The following is a 27025-nucleotide window of genomic DNA, read 5'->3' as shown; positions in this document are numbered from 1 at the left end:
AGAACTGTTCTCATTCAAAAATGTGGCCACTCTGTAAAGCATTTGAGTAAGGAGTAAGAATTGTGAATTCTTGGCTGTCCTGTGAGCCTTATTCTTATAATAACAACAACATTGAATTACAGTACTTAACAAAATGAAGGATATTTGGGTACATAACATTAATTTTTCTGATGGCCTCTGTTGAGGCTGCAGGATGTTTGGATATATTTTCCACTTCGCAGTGTGTGAGAATTTTCAGTTAACAAAATCTTTTATTCTTATAAAACCGAAGAACAGTTAAAACTTTTTGTCCAACATATTATGGCTGACTTCAGTTCACATCTGCAAAAGTGTTTACATGTTGCTTTATTCTTCTTTATTCTACAGTGGAGAACTTGAATTGTTCATTTATAAAAGCTCAGTATGTTAATAAATGATGGCATTAACTATCTATTCAGCATAAAACAGATAATGTAGTCCTTTTATGTGTGCATTTGAATGAATATTGTAAATTCTCTTTTTTTCTTTACTAGGAAAATGTTTTCTACATGATTTATTTTTTAACCAGAAACTGCTAGCTAGAAGCTAATCTGAAGCATCAGGAGTCAGATGATAACAAAACAGGGTAAAAGGCAACAAATATAATTGCTTGTCTGCTGTTTATAGATTATCTAAAGAGCAGCAGTGAAGTTGACACTCAGTTTCTGAGTGGCAGCTGTGAATTTGACAAGTATCTTGTCCATTTCTGAAAACTGTAAGCATCAGCAACTGTTGGCACACTCAGGGAAAATGGTATTGCTGTTTATCTGCTTTCTTTTTAAAAGATTAGCACCACTTCTGCTGTGTCTAAAAAATATTCTAAAATGTATATTTTGCTTTGAAAGCAGTGTTTTTTCTCCTACCCATGTTTTTCCCCTTCTCTATGGTATTTCATGTTTGACATTCAGTTGCTGCTGCAGAATACAGCTGAACATATCACAAAGGGTGATTTGAATAACCACTTAAATTATAAAATGTGAATGATCACCACAACCACACCCATAAAACAGTGAACTTTCATAAAGGATAAATTAAACAGAAGCAAAATGGGCATCTCACAAGGACAGAGTGAATGTGCAGAGACCTTTTTGTTCTAAGATATGTCAGCTGGGTTATATAATTGGCGCTAATTAGCGTACTATTCAGCTATAAAAATTCTTTACCTTGAAGCTCAGTAACACTCAAAGACATGCAATTTCTTCCCACCTTTGAAAACATCAAAAATAAAATAAAAATAAAAATGCTTCCAATCTTGCATTTAAAACCAAAAGTTCAGTGATCAGTGTAGGAAAAGGAACAAATATATCAACAGGCAATGAGAATATTGATCTCTGTCTGGAAGAACCCTTGAAGAGGTAATTGCTCAAACCAAATTTTATTCTGTATAATTAGAGAATATCTGCATAAGTCAACACCAAACAACAATGTTGCACTTCCAGCAATATGTAAGAAAAATAGTTTTTTTTTTTTTTTTTTTTTAAAAAAAAGCAAAATTAAAAAAAAAAATCTTGGTTGAAATCTTGAGGATTTCTTAGTTTACCTATTTGTCACCTCTTATAGCAGTGATGATTCTGATGGAATTTAAAAGCTATGATCCCAAAATGATGTCTTCACTTTGAGAAAGTGAATTGTGGAAGGTTAACTGTGTGATCAGGTGGAGGTCATGGTGCATTGATATTTTATCCTATTATATGCGGATAAAGTGTTTTCATCTCTTTGAAGGACTTAATAAATATACCTGTGCAGCAGAACTATATGGAATTCTGAAATACACATAGTTGTGACAACTGGCTACTTCTAATTATTATAAAGCAAATTGATGCTTGAACCTGTAATTGAAACTGATTGATCATTTTATTATCAACTCTTGTTTTCATTTGCTTATAAGTTTGTCCAAGTTGTAACATACAACTTTTAACAAAAAACACTAGTTAAAAATAAGACTGAGAATAATAAAAGTAAAAGCCTAATTTAAAGCAAATCATAGAACCATTCTAGTTCCATATGCTTGTTAAAATACCTAAAACATGATGGCAGCTTAAAGTGCTAAATGAAGTGATTTTGTCCTAATACAACAGAGCTCATTACAAATGATCTTTTATAAGTAGTTAGTTCCCATGGACTGACAGTGTAATAAGGATGCAGGTCATGGTTCCAGCAAAAGATAGATGCAGAAGCTATTCCTTTCTTTGAGCTGCTCTTTTGCCTTAGGGAAACATTCAGTGGGTGAGGAGTCAGCAACACACCTGTATTTATAGTTCCAGCCTCTTCATCTGCATGGTGTTAATTTACCTTCTTTTGGCATGATTCTATCTTCTCCTTATCACCTGGCTTCTCTTTAACAGTTGCATTTGTCTAAGCACTTTTTTTTAGTAAAAGTACAGAGTTTAAAAACAATGAAACTCCTCATGGAAGAAGCAAAGTGGAAAATTTTAGATGAGAATGAAATATTTCACCTAAGGTGTGAAGAACCTACATTTCTGTTACTTGCTCTTCCTAATGGAATAGCATATCCTGGATTGTATTGAGCCCCTTGGGTTAGGTCTGATGTCAGACAGATCATACTTACTGTATTAGGAAGGTAAGAGTAATATAAAAGAGTAATATGAATTTGGAGATAAATGGTGTGTAAGAGCATTTCTAGTGTACAGTACCAAGGTAGGAAGGTAGCCATTGGCTGCCTAATGTTGGGCTTGCTTGCCCAACACTGCATCTACTCACACAGCCTTATTCCATCTCTTCAATCCAGAGACTGACTTGATTCGTGCAAGAAGTTAGCCTAGAAAATCTATGTCTAGTGATGGACTCTTGACAAACTTCAAGAGCTATTTCTTCACATTTGCACTGAGAACATGTATGTCAAATGCTTTTGAATAAATCAAGTTTTTTGTCTAGTGATAGGAGAAATGTTCACCATGTAGCTATCGATATTAAAGTTGTAATTTCTATCTTTAGCTGTGTTGTGGAGGTAGGAAGTTGCACAATTTTATTTTAGACCTCTTGGGTACAAGTCTTGGATACAGAAACCTGTTCTCATCAAATAATGAGTATTATTCATTTGACCTTACTGTGATCTCCAGAAAACTTACTAGGGTTTTTGTGTATGTATTTAGCTGCACTGCCTGTACCCCCTGGTTTGAGTATGCCGCTTCTTGTAGCTAGAAATAGAGATGAGGGCTGATGATTTCTTCTGTTCTTTCATGTATAGCACAAAACTGGTGAATCAGGTAAAAAGGGTGTGTTGATTGAGCTGTGATGACAGCTGCTGAGTTTGAAGCTGTTAGCATCAAAGCTCTGAGGCTTATGATTTTTGATGCACCTCCAAAAATGATGTGCAAAGTCGCATATGAAGAACTTTCAAGTAATTTAGCTTGAAACCTTAAAGTGAGTGCATGTCAAGGCCTTTGGTTTTTCCCTTGCATGGATGCAGAATGGCTTGTGCTACAATGACATAATCACTTTTCATTTTGCTTGATTGAATATACAGAATGGATGGCAAATGAAGTGGGGATTTCAGGAAACTCTTACATTTGATCTTGCGTCTAGGGAAGCTGAATGGCATTCCTTTTTCTGACAGATTTGGACAGGATGTCAAAGGGTACTCAGAAGGAAAAGGAAAGCACCAGAGCTGACTAAAAGATTCCGTAAGCAAGCCTGGTTTTGTATCATACAGTTTAAGTAACTGACACTGCTATAGCGTTCATCTATGACATATAAAAGTTGCTTGGTTGTTGTTAATGGCAAGTTTTGCACTTCAGATGTGGGCCAGTTTCAGCTGAAGGAAACCATAATCAAAATCATTTAGGAATTGTTGGAACAGATTAGGTACATGAACTTAAAATGTCTTTCTAGTGCTAATTCTGATTAATCTTTTCAATCTTTTTTCTCCTGTTTTACAGTGTTATGTGGGAACCTATGGGAGATGGTAAAAAGATTATTTCTCTGGCTGATAATAACATATTATTGTGGGATTTGCAGGAAAGTTCAGCCAAAGCTGTGGTAAGAATTTCTTTTAAACAAATCATGATATATTTGAAAACAGTATAAAGAACAATATTTACCAGCCCTCAATTTGCTAATCTTTTAACTACTACCTCCCTAAAGACTCCTCAAGTATCTTGTTATCTCTAACATGTGTGGAGGAAATGAATAGTATATCAATTGTCTTGAACGTGAGTGTTTAAGAATAGGCAACTGGATATTTTTATCTGTTGTTTTTGGTTAAATATTTCCCTTTTTCTAGAGTTGTCCTTACTTTCCTATTTATTCTAAAGAAAAGCAATATTAGTTTGATAAATATGTATGGGGGAATATTTATGATTAAGAAAGCCAAAAATAATCTAATTCACATGACAGTATATTAACCAATATTGGTTAATATGTCACAGCCCTCTGTTTAATTTACAACCCTTGCATACGGGCTTTGCATAAATTCCCCCATTTACTGTGCTTTAAGTTGTCAGTATTAATTTAGCACAAAATCATCTATTTAGACTGTTTCACGTACTGTTAAAATCATTTTATCTGATACTCAGTAGTATACACAATAAGGTGTCATTGGCATGGACTTCTGATTTTGTCACCTCTTCTAGATAACAAAAACATATTTGTGTAATGGCATAGATCATATATAGGAAACTTTGTATGTTTCTGCATAGAGAAGCCACTGGATTTACCTTACTCGTACGTTAGTCAATACTTCTTTTTTAACACCTGTGTGATGGGCAGACTTCTTTGGAATGCCTTCTTTAAACTTGTTGAAAAATTACTCTGGAGGACAATTGTGCTTTCATGTTACAGTGTTTCATATAGGGCTGTTTTCTGTACATGGTCCTGGGTGCAGGTGGTTTGGACCAGATGACCTCCAGAGGTCCCTTCCAACCTCAACCACTCTGTGATGCTCTGATTCATGTGATGTTTTCTGTTTCAAGGACAGATTTTGGAGATATATGATTTGAGATACTCTTTTTCTTGATACTCTTGCTGTCAGTATCAATAGAATTTAACATTATAGTAAAGGTAGTTTAATTTTTGAGATGTCCTACTCAAGCTCCTTGTGTTCTCTGTTGCCTGACCATCAAAAAATAAACAGTACAGTCTTTTTTATTACCATCAGCCCATTGTCCTGTGCTGTATCTTATTTTTTATTAATAACCTGCAAATTGTAGAAAGGTTTTCAGACGCAGTAGGAATGGTAAAACAATACTAAGTCTGAATACAGTATGGTATCACATATTAACACATGAGTAATGTATGAGCTTGCATGCTAAGACTGATGTATTCTTAAAACATAGATACTTCAGAAAGATTTTTTGGAAGACAACACGTCTTAGGCATCATAGATTTTAGGGATGGTAAGAGCTGTACTTTCTAGATTGTTAACCTGAATGTGAAGACAGACATTCTTCAGTGGAAATGTAATAAATTAGAAACTACAGAAAGGTGTCTTGGAATAACACGTAAGGAGGTTTAAACAGTCTTGTATTAACAGTATGTTTTTCTGTCAGTCTGTTAGACTTTATGTAAGCAGTATATATATTTAATCCTTTTCATCCAACCAGGTCTTATATTTCTGCTGAGAGTAGCAAGCTTTCTGTTAAATCTTGTATTTAATAGAACATTCTATGATATGTTAATACCTAGGTGAGGGAGAAAAGTGATCCAACAAGATCCAGTGCTGTAATCTGCTTGTGTGAAATCCCTCTCAATGAAACATTTGTAAATATGAACGTCATGTGCAAGACAACCAAATATGTCTGTCTGCTCAGGCACTTTTAACTTTTATGTTTTTTTAATCTGATTAAAATGCAGTTATTTTCCTTTTCCACCTCCCTCTCAGATATGAATCAATCAGCTTCAGTACATTACTGGAAATATAAATAATTTGTAGTGTCTGCACCTTGTATTTTCCCCCATGTTCACATGGAATTGGAGGACAATTTGCCTTATGTTAAAGACAAAACTAATTGCTTTTCTGTCTTCCTTTTATTAACTGTATGGAGATGCAGAGCTGTCTGTTCATGGTGTGTAAACCTTGGAACTGTGAAACTTTTAATTCTTACAGTTTGTTGATTTGTGATCTAGTACCTTCTATTATTTTGATTGGCATGCATGTGATGACATGGGCTTGTGGGTCTTGATTTTTTTTTTTTATTTTTAAATGCTGCTATTTGTTTATTGAATAGTTTTTACCACAAATTCTCTTCCTGCAGTTAAAATATGGTATTTTCATATGGAAAACCCCCCATTTCATGGGTCTTGTATGACTAATCATGAAACTAAAAGCACGTACTTATTTGCTCATTTAAGACAGCTACAAATGTCTGCAGTATTATATTATATTATATAGTATTATATTATATTATCTATCTAATGTTTCAACACATTCAGATCTGAAACTGTTTTAGGTTATAAAGAAGTATAGTACTGCTAATGCTTCTGCATATATTACACTATATAAGCCTTTGTAAAAATTATCTTCAGATACAAGATAAGTTTTGTCTTCCTAATTTTTTACCTGGTTTTATCCCAGGATTTTGCTAATATGTTATGCCTGAAACATTAGGCTGTTGTGCATTTTTTTGTCCTCAGTGGAACTAATTTCACTTTAGTTTTGCATCTTTACATTTAGAAACATTGCCAGCTTTTTTATATTTTTTCTAAGCTTTCTAGTTCTGCAGCCTTGGAAGGGAAAGGACAATTAAAATTTACTTCTGGAAGATGGAGTCCACACCACAATTGTACACAAATTGCAACAGCCAATGATACCACTGTTCGAGGATGGGATACACGAAGCATGAGGTAATGAAAAATTGCAGTCCTGTTCTCAGAAAAAGACAATCTACTTTGGAGATGGATTTTTCATTGCTCCTAACTTTTTTTTAAGATTAGAAATGTGGCAAAGCTATCACTTATAAATGGAACGGTTGGGCTTGCATAGCTGATGTATTCACAGTTTAGTAAAGGGTTTTCTCAGTTTTTTCCCTGAGCTTCAATTCTAACTTATATATTGAATTTTACTCAACTATGTACTGGTCCCAAGATGACTTGTTCAATATGTAGGCATTACCTGAATGAAGCTGTTGTGTAATACAGACTGAAAATCAGGATTTACCATCAGTCCTGACTATGCTATGAACTGTCTTCGTAGCATACTTTATAAAGTATACTTTATATACTTTACATACTTTAATCTCTGAAGGTAATTCACAGGGTAAGTTCACTCTTCACTTCACTTTTCTGATTTTAACAAATAGTACACTATACTATATGTAAGACTCTAGCATACCAGTTATATGAAACTACTGAATCTGTCAAAATCACAACCAAATTAATTAAAGCTTTGAGTCTACCTAATATGGTGTTCCCCCCCGCGTAGTTGTGATTTTGATAAGCAAAGGAGTGATGTTGTGCACATCTGTTGCCATGACTACTAAAGCCTGTGCAAGCTTTTTTAAGATACGCTTTATCCCCTTAGCACATAGTAATTTATCACTAAACCGAGAAGACTGATGTCTTGTAATAACTTTTGTTGCCTTAAAGGGGGATGACTTTAAATTTAGTTCTATGGTTCCTGCCAGCTCAGGGGTATAGCAATAAATCCCCATGTTTGCCAGCCTTATGTGTTTCTGCCTAACAGGTTTGTTTAATTTAATGAACAAAAGTTAAAAATACAAATACAATTGTTAAAAGTCACTTGTATACCTGTTGTATTTGAAAGTTCTATTCTTTGCCCTGTGAAAGGATATATAAAAATCTAACTTTATATACATCTATATATGCTCATTTATGAAGGTTTTTTAAATGAAGCATAGAAAAGAGGAAGGGTCAAAGGAGAAACCTTTTTCTAACATACAGCATGCAGACCCTAAGATAAAACCCTTTATTTCTAAGTAGATAATGTTTAATGCTGTGAAGTCTACTTCATGTTTTGCATTTCTGATCTTGTATTAAGTGTATTCTCTGAATAACTTGTGTGAAAGATGCTCCAGATATTAACAAGGTCTGCAATGAAGGGGTAGTTTGGTTAGCAAACCCCACAGTTCTAATTACTTTAATCAAATCTCATATTAGATTGTCCTTGAACAAATTTAAGAAAACTACACCATGCCGAAGAGCTTCTTGCAATTTACTTGAAAAAATACACGCAAGAATGTCTCATTTCCAGTTACATTGTAATATGTCTAGAATAATGTGAATATTTGATAAGGACTGTCTGGGCTAGAGGTAGGTGTTTAAAGTCAGGGATATAAAAACCATGGCAGTATAAGATGCAAAAACCAAAAGGTCAGAAAATTTGCTATACCAGCAAAGAGGAAAGGAGCTTTTAAAGTAGTTAGAATAGCCACCTCTGTGAGAGTGCAGGTAGGATAGCTGTAAGATAGAGTAAGTGGTATGGAAAGTAGCAAAGAAGGATGGGAAAAAACAAGAGGTTGGCAGGAGGACTGTTAGACTAGACAAGGAAGCAATCATTAGTAAACTGAATCAGAGAAGCGTTTGTGAAGCAGACAGGTCAGACACTAGGCTGAATGGATTTTTAGAGAGAATTATAGAATTATATCAGGGACATTCAGAGTCCAAGGATAAACTGTAAAAAAAAAAAAAAAAAAGTATATGAGAAAGGGGCACAAACAGCTGGAAGAAATGTTTGTGTAGTCTGATGTAATCCTACTTATCTAAGGTATTAGTGGGAAGTTCAATATACGCTGTATTGCTGAAGGTAAAATGATAGAGTGAAAGAATATTTGTATTTTGGAAGGAAAGAGATCAATCAAGTGATCAGACTAATAGTTAAGTTAGTATAAAGGCTTTTGTGGTAAGCATAACGGAATGTAGGGTAGTGGCGTTTCTTTTTAAACCCTGACACATTGCATGAGTAGTGCAATCAAGAATGAAGTGCAATAAAATCAAGTGCAATAGTGAGGGGAAAAAGTGTTTTACTGTTACAAGCATACTTGAGATTTTTAAAAAAGTTCCCATGAAGTTACAAGAAATGAAAAGAAAATGTAAAATTCAGACGCTAGAATAGCTGGTAGGAAGGCATACCTCAGCCATATCCTCAGTCTCTCAACCTTTGAGAAGAGTTTTCATATCTAGGTGATATCCTCTATCCCAAGTGATTGCAGTAGTTGTCAGGAAAGAGGTTAATCTATGCATAATACACTCTGAATCTCCTCATATGGATCTGCTTGAGGGTTTGAAGGCTTTGCAGGGGGATCTGGATGTGCTGGATTAACGGGCTGAGTCCAGTCGCATGACATTCAAGAGGGTAAGTGCCAAGTCCTGCACTGGGGTCATAACAACCCCAGGTAGTGTTATGGCGTTGGGGAAGAGTGGCTGAAAGCTGCCTGACAGCCAGCTGAACATGAGCCAGAAGTGTGATAGGGTAGCCAAGAAGGCCAACGGCATCCTGGCCTACATCAGAAATGGCGTGGCCAGCAGGTCTGGAGAAGTGACCGTCCCCTTGTATGCGACACTGGTGAGACCACACCTGAAGTACTGTGTTCAGATTTGGGCCCTTCACTATGAGAAGGACATTGAATTGCTTGAGAAGAAAAATGCAAAGAAAAGCAACAAAGCTGGTAAAGGGACTAGAAAATAGAATTTGAGGGGGAACTGGGCTGTTTAGTCTGGAGAAGAGGAGGCTAAAGAGATAACACATCACTCTGCAACTACCTGAAAAGAGGTTGAAGTAAAGAAGGGTGCTGGTCTCTTTTCTCAGGTGACAAGTGATAGGATGTAAGGAAACTGCCTCAGGTTGCACCACTGGAGGTTTAGGTTAGAGATTATGAAGGATTTCTTGATGGAGAGAGGGTGGTTAAGTATTGGAATGAGCTGCCCGGTTAAGTGGGGTAGTCCCCATTCCTGGAGGTAGGGTGGACAAGATGTTAAGGGATACGTTTTAGTGATGGGACCTGGTAGTTAAGGTTGATGGTTGGACTTGATGATGTTGAAGGTCTTTTCCAGTCTCCATTATTCTATGATTCTACTTTTTGCTTTTTATTGATAGTTAGATGCTAACAACAAGAGACTCCTCTAGTCTTGATGGGAGAACCTCAGGAAATACAAACTTTTGGTCAGTCCTCATTTTCTAAAGGAAAACATTTTTCATTGAAAAACAAAAGGCAAAAAAAAGCAAACAAAACAAATCTTTCTGTACAAGTACTGTGAAGATTGTAGGAGACTCAGATCTAAGCAGAACCCTGGTATGGTGGCTTTGACACTGGTCATGGAAACAGGTACAGCCTTTTAATAAAGCCAATGATCATAGAATCACAGAATATCCCAAATTGGAATGGACCCATAAGGATCATCAAGTCCAACTCCTGGCTCCACACTGGTCTACCCAAAAATTCAGACTGTGACTAAGAGCACAGTCCAAACACTTCTTAAACTCTGACAGGCTTGGTGCTGTGACTATGTCCCTGGGGAGCCTGTTCCAGTGCACAACAACCCCCTCTGTGAAGAACCTTTTCCTTATGTCCAGCCTGTGATGCAGCAGCACAAACAAAGAGGCAAATTTAAGAGGGGGGAGGTAGTGAGGCAAAATGATGTAGCTTGAGTGCTTTGAATAAACATGCTAGGTAGTTGTCATTACTGCAGTACTGTTTTCTGAAGTGGTTCACATGAAGCACATAAACACAGCGAAGTTGTATGAAGGCCAAAGGTGAGTTAATGCTAAATGCCAGAGCTTAAAAAGGTGAATTCAGAATAATGTAATAAAGATCTTTTGGTCATATCGCCTCCCTTGCATCTCAGCTTTTTTTTTTTTCTTTTTACACAGAGAACATATCATAAATGCAGAACTGGTATAAATACTTACAGAAGCTCTTATCTGAACATACTGTGGTTTAGTCACAGAATTTTCATGAAGTTGCTAGAGAGCTGTGCTAGAATAATATGGATCTCATGTTTGCTTTTAGCTCCAGATGATCCTAATACAAACAAGTAATGAGGAAAACTTCAAAGCAAGCTGAGAAATCTATACGACTCACTGCAGTTAACAGCTGGGATTTCCCCCAAACTATGCACTAGCAATGGAAACTCAAGGTCTGCGGGTGTTAAGGGGATTATGCAAGTTTCCAGGGAAACAGATTCTTGTCAGTGGAGTGCAGTTAGCTTTTTATAGACCATTTAATTTTTTAAATGTGTTTTACAGACAGATATATTGCATAGAAAATGCACATGGACAGCTGGTACGAGACCTCGACTTTAATCCCAATAAACAGTACTACCTGGCTAGCTGTGGCGATGACTGCAAGGTGAAATTCTGGGACACAAGAAATGTCACTGAACCAGTGAAGACACTAGAGGAGCATTCCCACTGGTAGAACAAATTATCTGCATGCTGTGTTGTGGGTGGATGGCTTATGTAATTTATTCAGCTAATTATTTTACTGTTTAGGAACAATGCAAACTAACTATGTTTGTGCTATTGTGAATAATCATTTTTCTGCACAGAGGAAAGGTTTTAACATGTGAATGTTCCTCATGTGATTGTAAATTAAGAGTTTAGACAATGTTTTAGTGTAATTGGCAAGAAACTGTTGTTAACGTTGGGGAGATAGGGTACACCTTTGAGAAGCACAACACAGAGCTTGGCTTGTAGGGACCAGCTGGGATACAGCTGTGCCTTCCCAACTTGAGCCTAATCTGCTGCACCTGATGTGCAGAGAAGCCCCTGAGCTGTTTTGGTTACAGCAGCTGCCATCTATCCTTCCAGTGCAGAGTGGTAGATGTGCAATAATGCAAACTCACTTTTTTATGCTATTTGCATCCCTTAAGCCAGAGCAAGTGATTTAAAACAAACAACAAAACAAAACAAAAAACCTCTAAGGTAATATTTAGAACTTCTATCTACTGCTCTGGCCTGTGGCTGGAGCAAAGAGAGAATCTTGTTTGACACTTGTAGACTTCTATGGTTAAGACAAGATGAACAATTCATATTTTACAAGACTTCAGTTGGAGTAATTCTTGCAAAATAAATCTGGACCCTGAAGCTGCTTTGAGGGGAATGAAGATGTGAATTAACAGAAACAGCATTTATGTTTTTTTTTTCCCTGAGAAGATTAAAAGGAAAATAATACAAAAAGAACCCTAAGACATTCAGTATTAACTTGATATGTACAATGTTGAAGTTGGAAAAAAAAATCCTTCTTTTGTTTTAGGGTCTATTTTAAATTTCACTGTTAGAATGTTTGAGACTTTTATTTAAAAGATCACTTCTAATCTGTATTTTGCTTTGGGGATGCTTTTATTTTTAGAACTTAAATATTTATCTGACTTATTAAACAATGACCTGGCATGTACTTTCAAGGAATTATATCACTGAGTGGTATCTTTTGGGTTTGGGATTTTTTTTTCTCAAAATGTATTTGAATTTTAAAGATAAACCTAGAAAATGAATGACATGGAAGCTTAAAAGCCAAACGAACAAAGCAAAAAGTCGTCTTTGGAATGAGGCATTTCACTTCTATGCATACTTACCTCATTCAAATCAAAGATCAATTTTTAATTCTGTTCTTAAAAATGAAGTCTTCTAAGCAATATTGATACACTCTCAAGCTGTCAAGAATAGGATGTTGTGTTTTTTTTTTTTTTTTTAGGGTCTGGAATGTCAGATACAATCATTCCCATGATCAGCTGATCCTTACAGGAAGCAGTGATAGCAGAGTTATACTGTCTAATATGGTATCAATTTCTTCTGAACCATTTGGGCATATGGTAGATGATGATGAACTGAGTGATCAAGAGGACCAGCATCAAGAAGAGAAGTATGAAGTTTCCTGGGTTTCATGTAGATGCTAATTGTTTGTCCTTTCATTGTAATGGTTAACTTGCTATTCTTTGCTGACTAGGATTTTTGTATACAGGCCTTTCAGGTAAGTACTTCCTCCTTTTGATATTTTCTCATTCTTGGGTGCAGTCCACTCTGAATTGGCACAATCACGTATTTTCACTGGTAGAAAGGGGGATGGTGATACTAAGAACTGGTCCTAAAGTCAGCTGGGTGAGTGAAAAAAATCATCTTAAGGGAGCTCTGGATCAAATAAAGCACATACAATAATCTGCGTTAAATGAGAGTTGAAAATCTGCCCTTTTTTCTTGTGTATGTGTTAGGAAAACAGTTCAGTGGTGGTCTTCTGTACAGTCAGAAAAAAAAGTACAAATACATTAGGTCTTGTAAATTTCATGCTTAAAGAATCTTGACTGCTCTAGAAACCAGTATTTTATAGACCTCCATCAAGCAAAAGATAAATTTGTTTTCAGCTCTGCTGGTAGAGAATAATACATGCTGTTGCAAACATTTGTAAACACTTTTCCACTTGGGTGTGGGGAGTCACAAATTTTGCATGTGTATTTTGGAGAGTGGGGCTTTTCTGTATAAAGAGTTAATTGAAATGCAAAAACCATATTAATCTTTTCATTATGCAATATATAATGTTAGTTTTCCTCTTCTGTATCAGTATATATGTGTATAGAGGGAGCTCTGTAGATCTAGCATGGAATGATGCTTTCTAATTTTACTACCAGCACACATGGTGATATTCAGCAGATTCTTACTTTGCAAAACAAGGGTAAAACAAGGGTAATGGTACTGAAACTCATGTAAAATATTTTGAGGCCAATTGGCTTTAGTCTGTATTCTTCTGTTCTTCGCAACTATGTGTATAGATATGCTCATTGCTTGCAATTGTTTTAAGTTGGCTGATTTATTTTAATATGCAAAAGTGTCTGCAATGAAATAGGCAGATTACCTTCTGAAGTAATTTTTTAAATGAGGAATGGTCATTTAAACCATGATGAGATCATGGGATGAGGAATAAGGAGGAATAAGGAGGGGATGAGGAATAAGGAGGAGTTGCAAAAGGACTCCTCAGTTACTCAGCTGTGTTCTTCAGGTGTTTCACTTAAAATTCTAAGTTTAGATTATGTCTGTAGTTGCACTTTTAAGGTTGCTCTGGCACCTTTGTTAATGAAGACATAATTTTGCTCCAACTAGTTTTGACATATTGGCTTCATGTAAAGAGAACCTGGAAACTCTTTTTTATTAAATGGATAGGAATGGATAATTTGATTAAATACTAAATGTCTCTAGAATCAGTTGGTGATATAAGTACCTTGAGAATAAAGGTATCAATTTAGGTGTGTAGGAAGTTGCTCACATCAACAGTACATACTTATCTAGAATGTGACTATAATACATGACTACAAATATGTACCTTTTGGTGGGTTACCATTCGCTTGGGAATTATATTCATTTTGTTCTGAATGGAATATAAGTAGCATTAGTGAAAGCGAGAGAGGTTACAGAATCTTAAGGGAATATGATGGGAATGCATTGATATAAAAAAACATTGCAAGTAAATAGTGTTCTTGACAGATGGGTTATAGTAGGTTACCCAGAGTTGTTCTGAATTTGTGTTGCTTGTAGACGTTGTTTATCTCATTAAAATACAAGTGTTGTTTCTAGAACAGGAATTCTTGGAACCAATAATATGCAAAAGTAATACAACAAATACAGCATCTTTTCTATGAGAAGGATGTAAACCACATCATACATGTAAATGACCTAGAATGTGACTATAATACGTGACTACAAATATGTACCTTTTGGTGGGTTACCATTCGCTTGGGAATTATATTCATTTTGTTCTGAATGGAATATAAGTAGCATTAGTGGAAGCGAGAAAGAGGTTACAGAATCTTAAGGGAATATGATGGGAATGCATTGATATAAAAAAAAAAAAAAAAAAAAAACAAAAAAAACATTACAAGTAATGTTCTTGACAGATGGATTATAGTAGGTTACCCAGAGTTGTTCTGAATTTGTGTTGCTTGTAAACGTTGTTCTTTGTCTAATTAAAATACAAGTGTTGTTTCTAGAAGAGGAATTTTTGGAACCAGTAATATGCAAAAATAATACAACAAATACAGCATCTTTTCTATGAGATGGATGTAAACCACATCATACATGTAAATGACTTGTATAGTGATGATGCAGAACCCTTACCTGTTCCCAGAGGCTGCAAGAGTACCATCAATAATGACTAAATGACTAAATAATTCTTTATTTATAAAGAACTCTAAATATGTGCTTTTCAGCTGCTAACCTGTTCTCTATAAAATCTGTGAAAGCACAATAATGGCCTTTGTAACATTCACTTGATACTGTAAGAGTTTTGTCTTTCTGCTTCCTCTCCTTGTTACGAGTTGAGCTGGAAGGACGTTTGCAAGGTACTCACCAGCCTTAACTGTTGCCAGATGAATGTCTGTTTAGCTCTGAGTGCAGTAATGAAACAGGGCATAACAGCTGTTGGGAATACTTCTTGTTAGTCAATGACTACTGCCAAATATTTAGGCTTTAGTACCTTTTTCCCACCTGGAGACCTTTTTGAAGACCCTATTGTACCATTCTATGGGTACTGAGTCTTCTGTAAAACAGGTTTTGAGGAGTAGGAAGGTGTTTCTTTCAAGTTGTTATATCCTTACCAGGTTCATTTTTACCCTGTTAGGGGAAATGTATTCATTCTATTCCTATTAAATAGCACAGATGTCTCATAGACACACACACACAAACACACACACACACACACACTCTTATCATATATATTTTTTTTTCTCTCAAGCATATCATGAAATACACCAGGAAGAGGAAGTTGTCTGTACAATAGTATCTCCAGTCAGTCAACTTCAGACTGAGCTACCAACTCTCCACTTGACATTTCAACCTTCTTTTAAGAGAAAGAAGGGAGAAGGCTGTTTGTTCATATGCTATTTTTTTTGTTATAACTAAAATAACTTGTAATATACTCCTTGGGTTAAATATAAAAATGTAAAAATTAAGAGTATATACAAGTTATATCTTTGAAGTTTTTTTTTACATAGCAAAAATCAACATATTTTAAAGATAACGACTTATATTACAATTCTAAACAGCTAAGACTTCTGAGTTCTTTAAAACTCAAGTTAATTTTTAATATATTTAGATAATTTGGAGTAAACTTCCTATGTTTTAATGTATTTCTTGGCTGGAGACAAAACATTGTGACAACATGTAGAATTACGAGTGCACAATTCATTGATTTTTCCCAACTTTTCTGTAGTAAATGTCTACTTTTTAAGGATTAAAACTTAAAAATATATATTTTTAAGAGAGGAATATAGGTTTACTGAGGAATGAATAGGCAGCATAACAAAAACGTTGCTGTTATCTATTCTTATTAAGGAATTGCTCTTTGAGGTTTCTCCTTTGGGTGTTTGTCAATGTATGTGTTACTACCTTGACATGTGTTCCCATCTTGGAGACCGGAGCATGCTTGCATAAGTGGTGTAACTAGGACATTGTTTGAGGTTCTGTCACAGATCACAACCAAGTGACCTTCATTTCCTCTCAACTGCTGATTCAGATCAGAGCAATTAGTTTGCGGTCTCTTTCCTGCTTTTTCTGCTGCTGCTGTTGCTGTCTCTCATCAGTCATAAAAACAGAAGAACATCCTCACTGCATCATATCAAAGGTCTCCTTAGCCCGTATCATGTCTCTGTGGCCAGGAGGAAACATTAGAAAGATGGGAAAAGGAGATGATGCTTCCCCTGGGTATGCTTCCAGCCCCTGTCTGTTTGCAGCCTAGGGACCTTTACTGCTTTCTGAATCATCTTTGGAATCTTCTAATTCTCTTTAGAATTGTCTTTTGCCATCAGCCATATTCTTGAGTTTTCCCTCTTCTCACTGACTGTCTTTTTGATTGTTCCAAAACATGCTAGCTGTGCATACGCTGCCTTTTGTATCTAGGATGAATGTGCCAACTATCTTTTGCCCTTGCACTGAATAAGGTAAAGCTTCATCACTCTGCCAAAAACAGGTGCTCGTAAAAAGAGAATCACAGTTTCCACAGGGAGGAGGCGGCACAGACATGTGGCTAGAGGACTGCTATGGTGTATTCTGGTCAACTTCATGATCTGGATAATTTAATGCACTTTTCAAATATGGCAAAAAGCTAGCACAGGAAGAAGGAATGAAATACTGTTCTTCTAGCTTAATTTCTAGCATGTTGACCCAGACGTGGAAAGAAGTGTACAAAACAAAAATAGCATAGATGAAGTAAGGATTTGGGGAGCATTTTGTTTTAATCCCCAAAACAAAGCTAGCGTGTAAACCTGGGCAAGAACACAGGGGAGTTTCTTTTTGAAGCATGTCGTAAACAAAACATCTGAAACATGGTGTCATTCAACCCCTGTGGGTGTGATGGAGGCTGGCTTCTCCTCAGCCTCACTTTTTCTTTAATGGTTTTTCAGTCTGGTATTGCAACAATGAGCTTGCCTTAATTGCAGTTTCTTAAGATGCTTGTCAGATCCCTTCTAGACATCTGCAGAGTACTAAGAACCCTCTTCCTCCAAAGGGAGGAGGTGACTGTCTTATATCTTTTATTCTCTGTTTGGTCATCCAAAATCTTTGTTAACAAGAGAGTCTATGTTCAGTTTAATTAAATCAGTCTGACATTCATTCTAATTCTACTCTAACAGAACAACAAAATCTACCAGGCTTCTGCAGTTCAGTGGCCATCTTTACTCATCAATCTGGATTCTTTTTCTGTAGTTATTGCAACATGTTTCCTTTGCTCTGTAGGTTTAAATGTTAAACTCTGTAGAACTCTTTGGTATGATGATTATATAGTGCATGAAAAGGCCATCTGCTACCATAGGCATGGCAACAGTAAAGTATAGGCTATGTCTTCAGAAGTGTTTCCATTCTTCATATTGTCTATGGCCAGAACTTTGTTGCAAGGCTTATTTGATAATGGAATATATATTCCATTTATGTAATATGTAGGGGTGAAAATTAATAACAAAAAAAACCCCTTTTTGTTATCCATACCAATGAAAACACTTCTGTGGTCAACAGAACTGAGTCAATACATCAGTCTTAGAAAGGAAGACATATTTAAGTTATGATTTTGCAGGCTGTGCTACCTTCTCCCTTAGCTCTCTGGTATTTACATGCTACCTGATCACTTAAGATGTGACTGTGGCAGATGTCTTTCATTGGCACAACTATTATTCAGGTCCATGGGCTGCCTTCTCCCTTATGCTACGTTTTTGCAAGGTAGGTTCAAAGCTTATTGTTTTATTAGTTACCTAATTTAGATCATACCAGAAATTCAGATTAGGAAATAGATTTATTAGTGTTTTCCCAGAAGTGTTTTGTTACTATCTTTTTCACTATAAATGTTAGCCATGTTGTCATTAATAATAATAATAATAATATATATATTTATGAACAGAGCTAGGTCTAGTATGAGGACTTCTCACCATTTTGCCTTTTAAGTTGAGAGGCTGGTATATACTCTCCTGGTAGAGAGTAACTCATTGGAATAGTGGAATTTTAATGAGGTTTTAAGTATAGTAACACCTTCAGCTGCTGGAATGTGGCAGAGGGCAAATGGTGTCTGGCCTCTCTGTGGAAAGAGATTTTGTTCAAAATTTCATCTAAAGGAGGTGATGGCTTCTACTGTTGTGATAGAATTGGTGGTTTGGGGCATTTTGAATAGTAAACCATATAATTTCACCATAATACATATGGACTGTGTGATCTACGCTAACACCTTTGTATATGTATCTGTGAATTCAGGAGAGCAAATTTTGTCATTATTACACTTCTGAAAAATGTTAGTCAAACAGTCATAAGGATGGCTTTCGGATGTTTTCATTGAGCTGCCAATGGTGTTAATGGTGAAGATAATTTGCTTGTGATATTTATGTCTCAAATCTAGAATTTATAGATTCTAATCTAGAAAATCAAGAGTAGAATCATGCTATAGGACTAACCAAAAAAAATAATAAATAAAACAGCTTAAACATTTGTTGTTCTGGGGAATGCCAGTCTTTGGCGCTTCACTTGGTAGGATGTGTAAGGAAGCTGGGCCAAATCTAGTGCATCAGCAATTTCCAGCTTCTAGATTATTTTGAATTAAAAAAAGAATAAATCTCTACTATTTCTTTAATTCTCATCAGCAGATATGCTCTCAATTTATATTTCATAGTAGGGCAACTATGAAACCCAATATATTACAAATAAACATTTTTTAATGTTTTTTCATATAGAAGCAGTTCAGAAGGCTGTGTTTTGTGTAAGAAAATAAGGCTTACAATAGAATGAACGGCTAATTAATATACATGGAAATTGCATTCAAGTATAAAAAGCCTTGAATTCTGTCTTCCTTAACAGGGTAAAAAATGAGCTAGTGCATTGTCTGAGCTTACCAGAGACACTCTTAGAGTTGCAAAGTTCTGCCCTGCAGTTAAAGGGAAAAGGGCATCTGCTGGGCTTGTTTTAGAGTCCAATGATGTGCATTTAGTCTTCAGGATTCATTTGGAGGCTGCAGTACGAGTTGCTGCTCTATTGAATCACATCTGTTTCACAGCAATTTTTACATTAAAGAGGATTTAACTTTGACTGTGATAAGGAATTAATGATTTTTGGTGACTCTGAAAAACATATTTTATTAAACACTGTGGTGACAAAACAGAATCTCTAGCACTGCAAACTTAAGTGGTTGTTAGCATGAGCAGTAATTGGAAATAACAGCTCTCTACATGAAAACAATTATCCAAAGCTTAACAGGTTTCTCTCTCAAGTCAGTAACACAATTAACCTCAATGTTATCTAGTAAAATGAAAGCTCTTCTCCTTTTGTAGGAGAAGCTGGTAGGGGTCGTGCAATACGAATAAGACTACAAAGAGAATGAAGTCCTGTTTCAGCTTTGTCTGGCACAGGTATTAAATTTATGCAGGATGTAGGTAGAGATTACACATTTCTTAATGCGAATACTTGATGACATAAGTGTTTGGTGCCTTGTCAATTGATGCAGTGCAAGAATATATATAAAAACATATATATATATATTTATAGAAGAAAATGGTACTTAAATCTTCTCAGAAAAAAAAAATCTTTACGCTACTACAGGAAAACCTGAAACTCAAGGAATGTTTTAAGGGGCAAGGAGAGTTTTGGACAAGGAAGAAAATTAGTTTACAAAGCTTGCCAGGTGTAACAAGTGATTACCAAGGATGCTCATCAAATGAAGTTCTAGTCAGACTTCTCTATCTAGGAATCAATAGGCCAAGCCACCTACACCTTCAGTACACTTATCTAGCTATAACATGACTGCATTTTCACACCTATAAACAGCAAGTTTTATGTAAAAACAGAAATCTCTGTTTTGGCAACAACCTGAGTTACACATTTTAAAGTAGTATGGAGGAAAGCTTACCTCATTCACTCACATTGTACAGGTAATCGTCCTGTTTCTGAACTTAACTGGGAAGAAATTGAATGACCCATCCTGTTCCAAAATATGCTAAAGACCCGCTCTTTTTATCCTGATAACCAGTCCAATTTGAATGCCCTCCTCTTCTGTCTCTGGTGTTATGCATGTGAACCAAGAAGATAAATAACCTGTGAATTTTCATTAACAGTCAGTACTTAATAGAAGGTTTTTTGAGATGAGAATAAATCACATGACAGAACAGTATTAGTATTTTTAATTATTGCTACATTAAATAGAATATTAGAAAAAATACACTCAGTTCTATTGTGTTACACTCTGAAATTGTGGTATGTGAAGGAGAAATAAAATTGTAGCAACTGGTTAAAAACAAAAACAAAGGTAATTAAAATATCAAATGAGAAAACTGATGTCCTAAGATAAGTTGTCTTGTATGTCTCACTGGTATGCATATGGTATATGCATATGTCTCACTGGTATTTCCTGTGGTCAATATATTTTTTAGATTATTTTATCAGGTTCTTGTTTATAAATATATTTTTAAAAGTGCTTGTTACTGTGGTTAAATAAATGTCAATTTCATAGCTGCTAAGGATATATATTGCATTAACCAAATTGTATTTAATATCCAGGAGATTAGGAGAGCCTGAGCTGATTCTTGAATAGATTTTAAAAAAATACCTAAAAGCAGCGTAAAAAAAAATCATCAAAAGTAAATAATTTTAGCCCTGGGACTCAAAGTAAATTTCTTTTAAGTCTCCTACATTTATGCAAAGTCGAAAATTGTATATTCAGCCTAGTCTTGGATTACCAAAAAAAGTGCTTGCATAGCCACAATGTAGATGATTCTGTGGTGTTTTCTTGGATGTCTCTGAGTGTGGGGTAAAGTGATCGATCTCCAAGAGAGGAAGGGAAAAAAAAAAAACACACCACAAAACACAAGCCACCTTGTGCCTTCTGGTTTTGGACAATCTTACAGATACACAAAATATTCTGTTCTTTATTCATAGAATCATAGAATATCCTGAGTTGGAAGGGACCCTTAAGGATCATCAAGTCCAACTCTTGACACCGCACAGGTCTACCCAAGTTATTCCTCTTTACAGAATCCTTTTGGGTTAATTACCCATTGTATAATTAAAGATCTTAACTTTTTTTCATTCATAACGTTTGTAAAGGATACCCGTGTACAGTTTTTTCAGATCTTTTGCATTGTTCTTGAGATACATGTCATTCTGAGATTTTTTTTCCATCTATGTATCTTCTGTAGTATCTAGCTCTTTTACACCAAGGGATTACTTTCATAAGGATTTTCTCTGATTATCAGTCAGAGATATTCTGGGTTTCAAGATCATGCCAATCTTGTGAACAAGTAGTCTGTAAAAACATTGTTATAGAGCTAACCCATTTAAAAACAAAGACTGAATACACACACAAAAAAAACACCTCGTGATCTGAAGAATCAAGTGAAACCTTCTTTTTATGGAAGAAATTTTCTTCTTGAGTATGGAAGTGTATAAACAACAATAAGACAGTTAAAAATTGTAATTATAAATGGAAATACCAAACAGCGGTTCATCTAGTACTAGGGTTTTCTTTTTTTGAGCGCTCATTATTCCCCTCTGAATTCTGTAAATTAAATTAGATGAACTGTATTATTTAAATGAAAGACTGAAACAACTTGGAGCATACAGAGCATAGTGTAAGTTAGAGGCTTATTTGTCCTTGTTTATCCAACCTTTGGTTAACTGCGACTCCTGGTTAAGTGAAAGTCGGTCATGTCCCCTGACAGCGATGTGCACCATGCATTACTCCCCTGCTTTTCCAGAGAGACATTTGAAACCTTCAGAATAATGGAGTTCTGGATAAGTGGGTGAGCACTGCATGAAGCACATTGCTGTCTGGGGACATGACCAACTTTCACTTAACCAGGCATGTCAGTTAACAGGAAGTTAGAAAAACATGTTGCAGGAGATGAAGTGTCTGTATATGCATGTTTATTAGCTCTCTGCTGTTAGATGGTTTGTAGCAAAGTACGTATTTGGGAGAACTGCAAAACAATTCTGCTCTCTGCAATTAACCAGAGGCTGTATGTTGTTTGTGCTATGACCCTTTTTGTTAGTTGGCCTTAAACGTAACATAAGTAAATGATAATAGTCCTTGAAACTAAATATCTGAAGCTATCAGACTGCTTTTGGTTTATTCATTAAATTCAATTGAATTTTAATCATGATGTGAGATTCACAGCTGTTTAGGCTGGCTAGGTGGGCCAGTGATATCCTGCAAGCAATTCAGATGTAATGCTGTGTGCGCTTTGTGATTGTAGGGATGTGTGCTTTCAGAGAGAAGCAGTAAAGGGCAAAGACTGCCAGTAACAACACTTCATTTCGGTAGTAGTGGTATCTGTTTAAATGACTGAGTGATGTTCACGATGCTCTCTGTTTTTTGCTTTCTGTTGGGAAGACTGCAGCCGTAACAGAGGTCTGTTTTGAATCATAGAATATCACAAATTTCTTTACTGTGAGAGTGACAGAGCACTGGAACAGGTTGCCCAGAAAGGTTTTGGAGTCCCTTTCTCTGGAGATCTCAAAATCTGCCTGGATGCCATCCTGCGCAATGTGCTCTCGGTGATCCTGCTCAGCAGGGGGGTTAGACTAGGTGATCTCCAGAGGTCCCTTCCAACCTCAGCCATTCTGTGATTCAGTTGGCCCATCAAGGATCACCAAACCCAATTCCTGGGTCCCCAAAGGACCATCCAGAAAATCAGACCATGTGTCTCCCACCTTTTTGGAGGAAGTAGGGGGATGCTTCTAAAAGGCTGGCTGATCACTACTGCGCAGACATGGGTGATCCTCTGTGATGGGGGTAGTGTGACATTTTACATGAACAGATAGTGATAGGTTTAGGGGGAACAGTTTTAAATTAAAAGAGGAGAGATTTAGATTAGATGTTCGGAGGAAATTTCTTTCTATGAGGGTGGTGAGGCACTGGAACAGGTTGCCCAGAGATGCTGAGGATGCCCCATACCTGGAGGTGTTCAACGCCAGGCTGAATGGGGCCCTGGACAACCTGGTCTAGTGGGTGGCATCCCCACCCATGACAGGGGATGGAAACTAGGGGATCTTTAAAGTGGAACTACGTGATCTTTAACCTTTCTATGATTCTCTGAAGAGACCTTTGCAAACTCACCCTGAAGCTACAGAATAATGTACTGTGGTGTTGCTCTTAAAGGAGGGATTGGCTATGTGAGGTGGGGGCAAAGAAAGGCTGTTTTCCCCTATCAGAGCACAATAAGTGACTCTTGGAGGTGGTTTGGAATTTAAAGACTAGCCTGAATCTGCTTTTAAATACTTGTAATGCAAAATAGAATCAGTTTTTGTCTTGTGGTGATGTAGGTGACCAAGAACTTGGGTGTTGTAGTGAGAGGTGAAGTATATAATAATAATAATCAGAATCTAGGTTTTATTGTAAATCTGATGTTGATATAACACAAGGAATAGGAGAGAGAAATGAAAGTGTTTGGAGGCATTCCTCTATCTCCTTTCCCCTATTCTGGATGGGTCCAGGAGTGTAGCACAGGAGAAACTGCATTGTTAATGACTGAAACTTCTTACCTACCTACTTCCACGTAATGAGATTATATATCCAGTAAATTCAGTTAGTAGAATTCAGTTAACAGCAAAGAGGGTGGACCATGGTGAGAGAAAAGTTGTTGATAAAATACATGTAGATGTTCAAATGCCTGTAGTATAATGAGAGGGAGAGGAGGAGAAAAATGCTCAGTGGAGGTTCTAAGAGATAGGTAACCACACTGAGGTTGAGAATTAAGGATGCTTTAGTCCCTGCAAATGGGGTCTTTATACTCACTTGACTCTGCTGTGTTATCTGAAATATAAGTACACACAGATAGCAGGTGCAGTGATTCTTCTTCAGACCACACTATTGCATTCATAGATTTTAAATGGGAGCTTGCACTCCAGATGTTAGTGACACTTTAAAATGAAATCTGTTCATGGATCCTTACTTTCTGTTCTTTTTTTTTTTTTTTTTTAATTTTAGGATTAAAGAGCCCCTTCAGGACAGTGTAATAGCTACCTATGAAGAACATGAAGATAGCGTATATGCAGTTGAATGGTCCTCAGCAGACCCATGGCTATTTGCCTCTTTAAGTTATGATGGGAGACTTGTTATTAACAGGGTTCCAAGAGCTCTTAAATATCACATATTGTTATAATTTGTTTGGATTATGATGGAGTTGTTATCTTGATGTACACAACTGGTAGGTATTTAATTATTTTTTTCAGGATCTACTTTGATTTTTATTAAACAAATATTGTTGAGAAAATCTGTATTAATGTAGACACTTCTGTCTTTTGTATTTGCCTTGGAAAAATATGATGCATACATTAGAAAAGCCTGTGCTAGCTAATGGTCTCTGATTTATAATCACTGAGATTGGGAATTGCAGTTTCTGGAGATACCGGGTCCTTTCCATACTACTGCTTTATTACTTCAGCTTTATGCAGATGTAGTACACTACAGAGGAGTTATACCTGTATAAGACTGGGACAATGTAGGGTGCATGTACTAGAAGTGATCTACTTGTCTACAAGAATAGTATCATATCTTTCTGATATAAGCAGACTTCTGTTCTTAGCTAGTATTTCATTCTGCTAACTGTTCTAGCTCCTTCTTCAATTACTGTAAAATACAGTTGAGAATGATCTGAAAGGTTTTCTTAATTCAGTTTAGTATTTTAAACAGTTTTACTCTTGTTCTCCTTGCTCTTCTTCTGGAGTATCCTAAGAAGAAATACTAATATAATATCCTAAGAAGAAATATTAATTGTGACAATGAAACCATCAAAGTACATTTTTCATACCTTTTAGTAGGTACCTTTTCATGCCTTATAATAGTATCAACAAAGTATCATCTTAATTATTTGTGGATAAAATCCACTTTTGTGCCACATATTGCTGTTACAAATAACATCCATCTTTACCAAAACATCTTATATTCTCATGTAATGTGTTTATACCATGTTCATAGAACTTATTCGTTTTGTAGTATATATTGAGGGACTCTGGAGCTACACCGTTGTTAACCTGGAAAATCTCTTTAATACTTGTAAGTAATCTCTCTCTCTCATCCTTCTGGCTCTGTGCCATTTTCCAGTATAATTTAGCAGGCTTTCAAGTAAGCACAAAACATCCTTTGCTATATCTTACTCTTTGCAATACATGACGTAGGCATTGGTGACAAATGCTTGTCACAAATGCTGGGAACAGACAGATGCTGCCCTGCAGAAGAATACACAGAAAACTTGAAATATAGATGGAAGGTATGGTAAAATATTCCTGCACATATTGACACCTCCCCACACTCCCAGCTTGCTGTTACAATGAAAATTCTGCCTCCTGTTCTTTGTATACTTAAACTAAACACAACAGTAATTATTCTGTTGTCTTTCCATCACTATTATTTCCCGTTGTTTTGAGAACTTGGGTATATGAAATGGCGTTGGTTGTGGTGGCATTGTGTAAGACCACTCTGAAGAAGAAATGCAAGGACATGGGATGGAAAGATCAATACCAGCCTCTTCCTGTGCTTCCTGCAGTTGCTATAGTTACTGTTGAGGGACAGCCTGCTTCTCACCTCTGCTTGTCCTTATCCGCTGTCTGGATCGAAATATGTCCAAATGTGATTTGTTGTGTATGCACAGCTGCTGCTATGAGAACACCCTTTGAGAGCATCACTGACTGCTGTAGACTGAAATGTCCAGAAAAGATAACAAGCCAGGAATAGAATTCATCTTTTAAAAAAGCTTGTTTGGAAGAATTCGTAAGATGGAATTAATTTAATTAAATCATCTGTATTATTGTTTGTGTTAACAATGATGCCTGTCTGCTCCAGAGTGAATGCTTCATTGGAGATACTGGTGGTCTGCTTTTCTGTGTTAGGATTTTAAACTTGTGCTATTTGAAACTGTCTAAATCTGTAATTAGGCGTGAGTTATTCACATGTATACTGTAAGAAAAAAATAATTATATTTCCAAATCAATAGTGCTTCATTTGTCTGAATATCAAAATCCTTGGCTGGGCTGCAGCTTTTTGTGGACTTCTCAATCTTCAGACACAAAACCTTGTGGCTTTTTTTCCCCACAAAAAAAATGCCCTGTGGAATTCCTTTAGTATGCGACAGAACTCTTAAAACTTTATTCGCATTACGAATAAAGGTCTAATGAAATTTTATTGTCTCTTAATATATGTGGCTTGTAGTATGAAGGTGAGAGGAAATTGCGTAACCATATGTAGGATTTGGTTTGATCTTAACATGTAATAAAATGTGGGACAGATTTCAGACTAATTTTGATGTAGCAGCATTTCCTTTAATATTGTGAGCTTACAAGAGCTCAAAAGCTCTAGCTGCAAACAAATAATAACAAAAAATACTTTCTTTTGGTTTAGTTTGGTCAAATGCATGTATTATCACTAACAGGGAATAAAAGGGTGGTGAACACTGGGAAGGGAAGGAGTAGCAGGTCAAATTTGAATGAAATGAGTTACAGTAGAATCAAGAGAGCAGGAAGGGTCAAGTATTAATCATTTTCAGCTATCTCTAAAGCTGGATCTGAGTTACGTGCACAGCCCTCACAGCAACACGAAAATGACCTTCAGAAAGGGAAGGCTTTTGACAAGGTCCCATCTCAGGCTGTTAGAGA

General features: G+C 36.2%; 1 protein-coding gene across 2 annotated transcripts in view; it reads left to right on the top strand.

The window, feature by feature from the left end:
• Window positions 1-26568, top strand: part of EIPR1 (EARP complex and GARP complex interacting protein 1) — a 74723-nt gene extending 48155 nt beyond the window's left edge. The window contains exons 5-10 of one of the 2 annotated variants that reach the window (XM_038177552.2): window positions 3918-4017; window positions 6683-6819; window positions 11177-11344; window positions 12624-12791; window positions 12876-12899; window positions 24363-26568. In XM_038177552.2, coding sequence (XP_038033480.1) covers window positions 3918-4017; window positions 6683-6819; window positions 11177-11344; window positions 12624-12791; window positions 12876-12899; window positions 24363-24537 — 772 coding nt within the window. In that variant the 3' untranslated portion in view covers window positions 24538-26568. The remainder of the gene's footprint in view (window positions 1-3917; window positions 4018-6682; window positions 6820-11176; window positions 11345-12623; window positions 12792-12875; window positions 12900-24362) is intronic. The other variant, XM_038177553.2, reaches the window with a different exon arrangement.
• The last annotated feature ends 457 nt before the right edge of the window (window positions 26569-27025 follow it).

This window comes from Anas platyrhynchos, chromosome 3 (assembly GCF_047663525.1).
Source record: "Anas platyrhynchos isolate ZD024472 breed Pekin duck chromosome 3, IASCAAS_PekinDuck_T2T, whole genome shotgun sequence".
NCBI lineage: Eukaryota > Metazoa > Chordata > Aves > Anseriformes > Anatidae > Anas > Anas platyrhynchos.
This window is presented reverse-complemented; position numbering and strand designations above follow the sequence as displayed.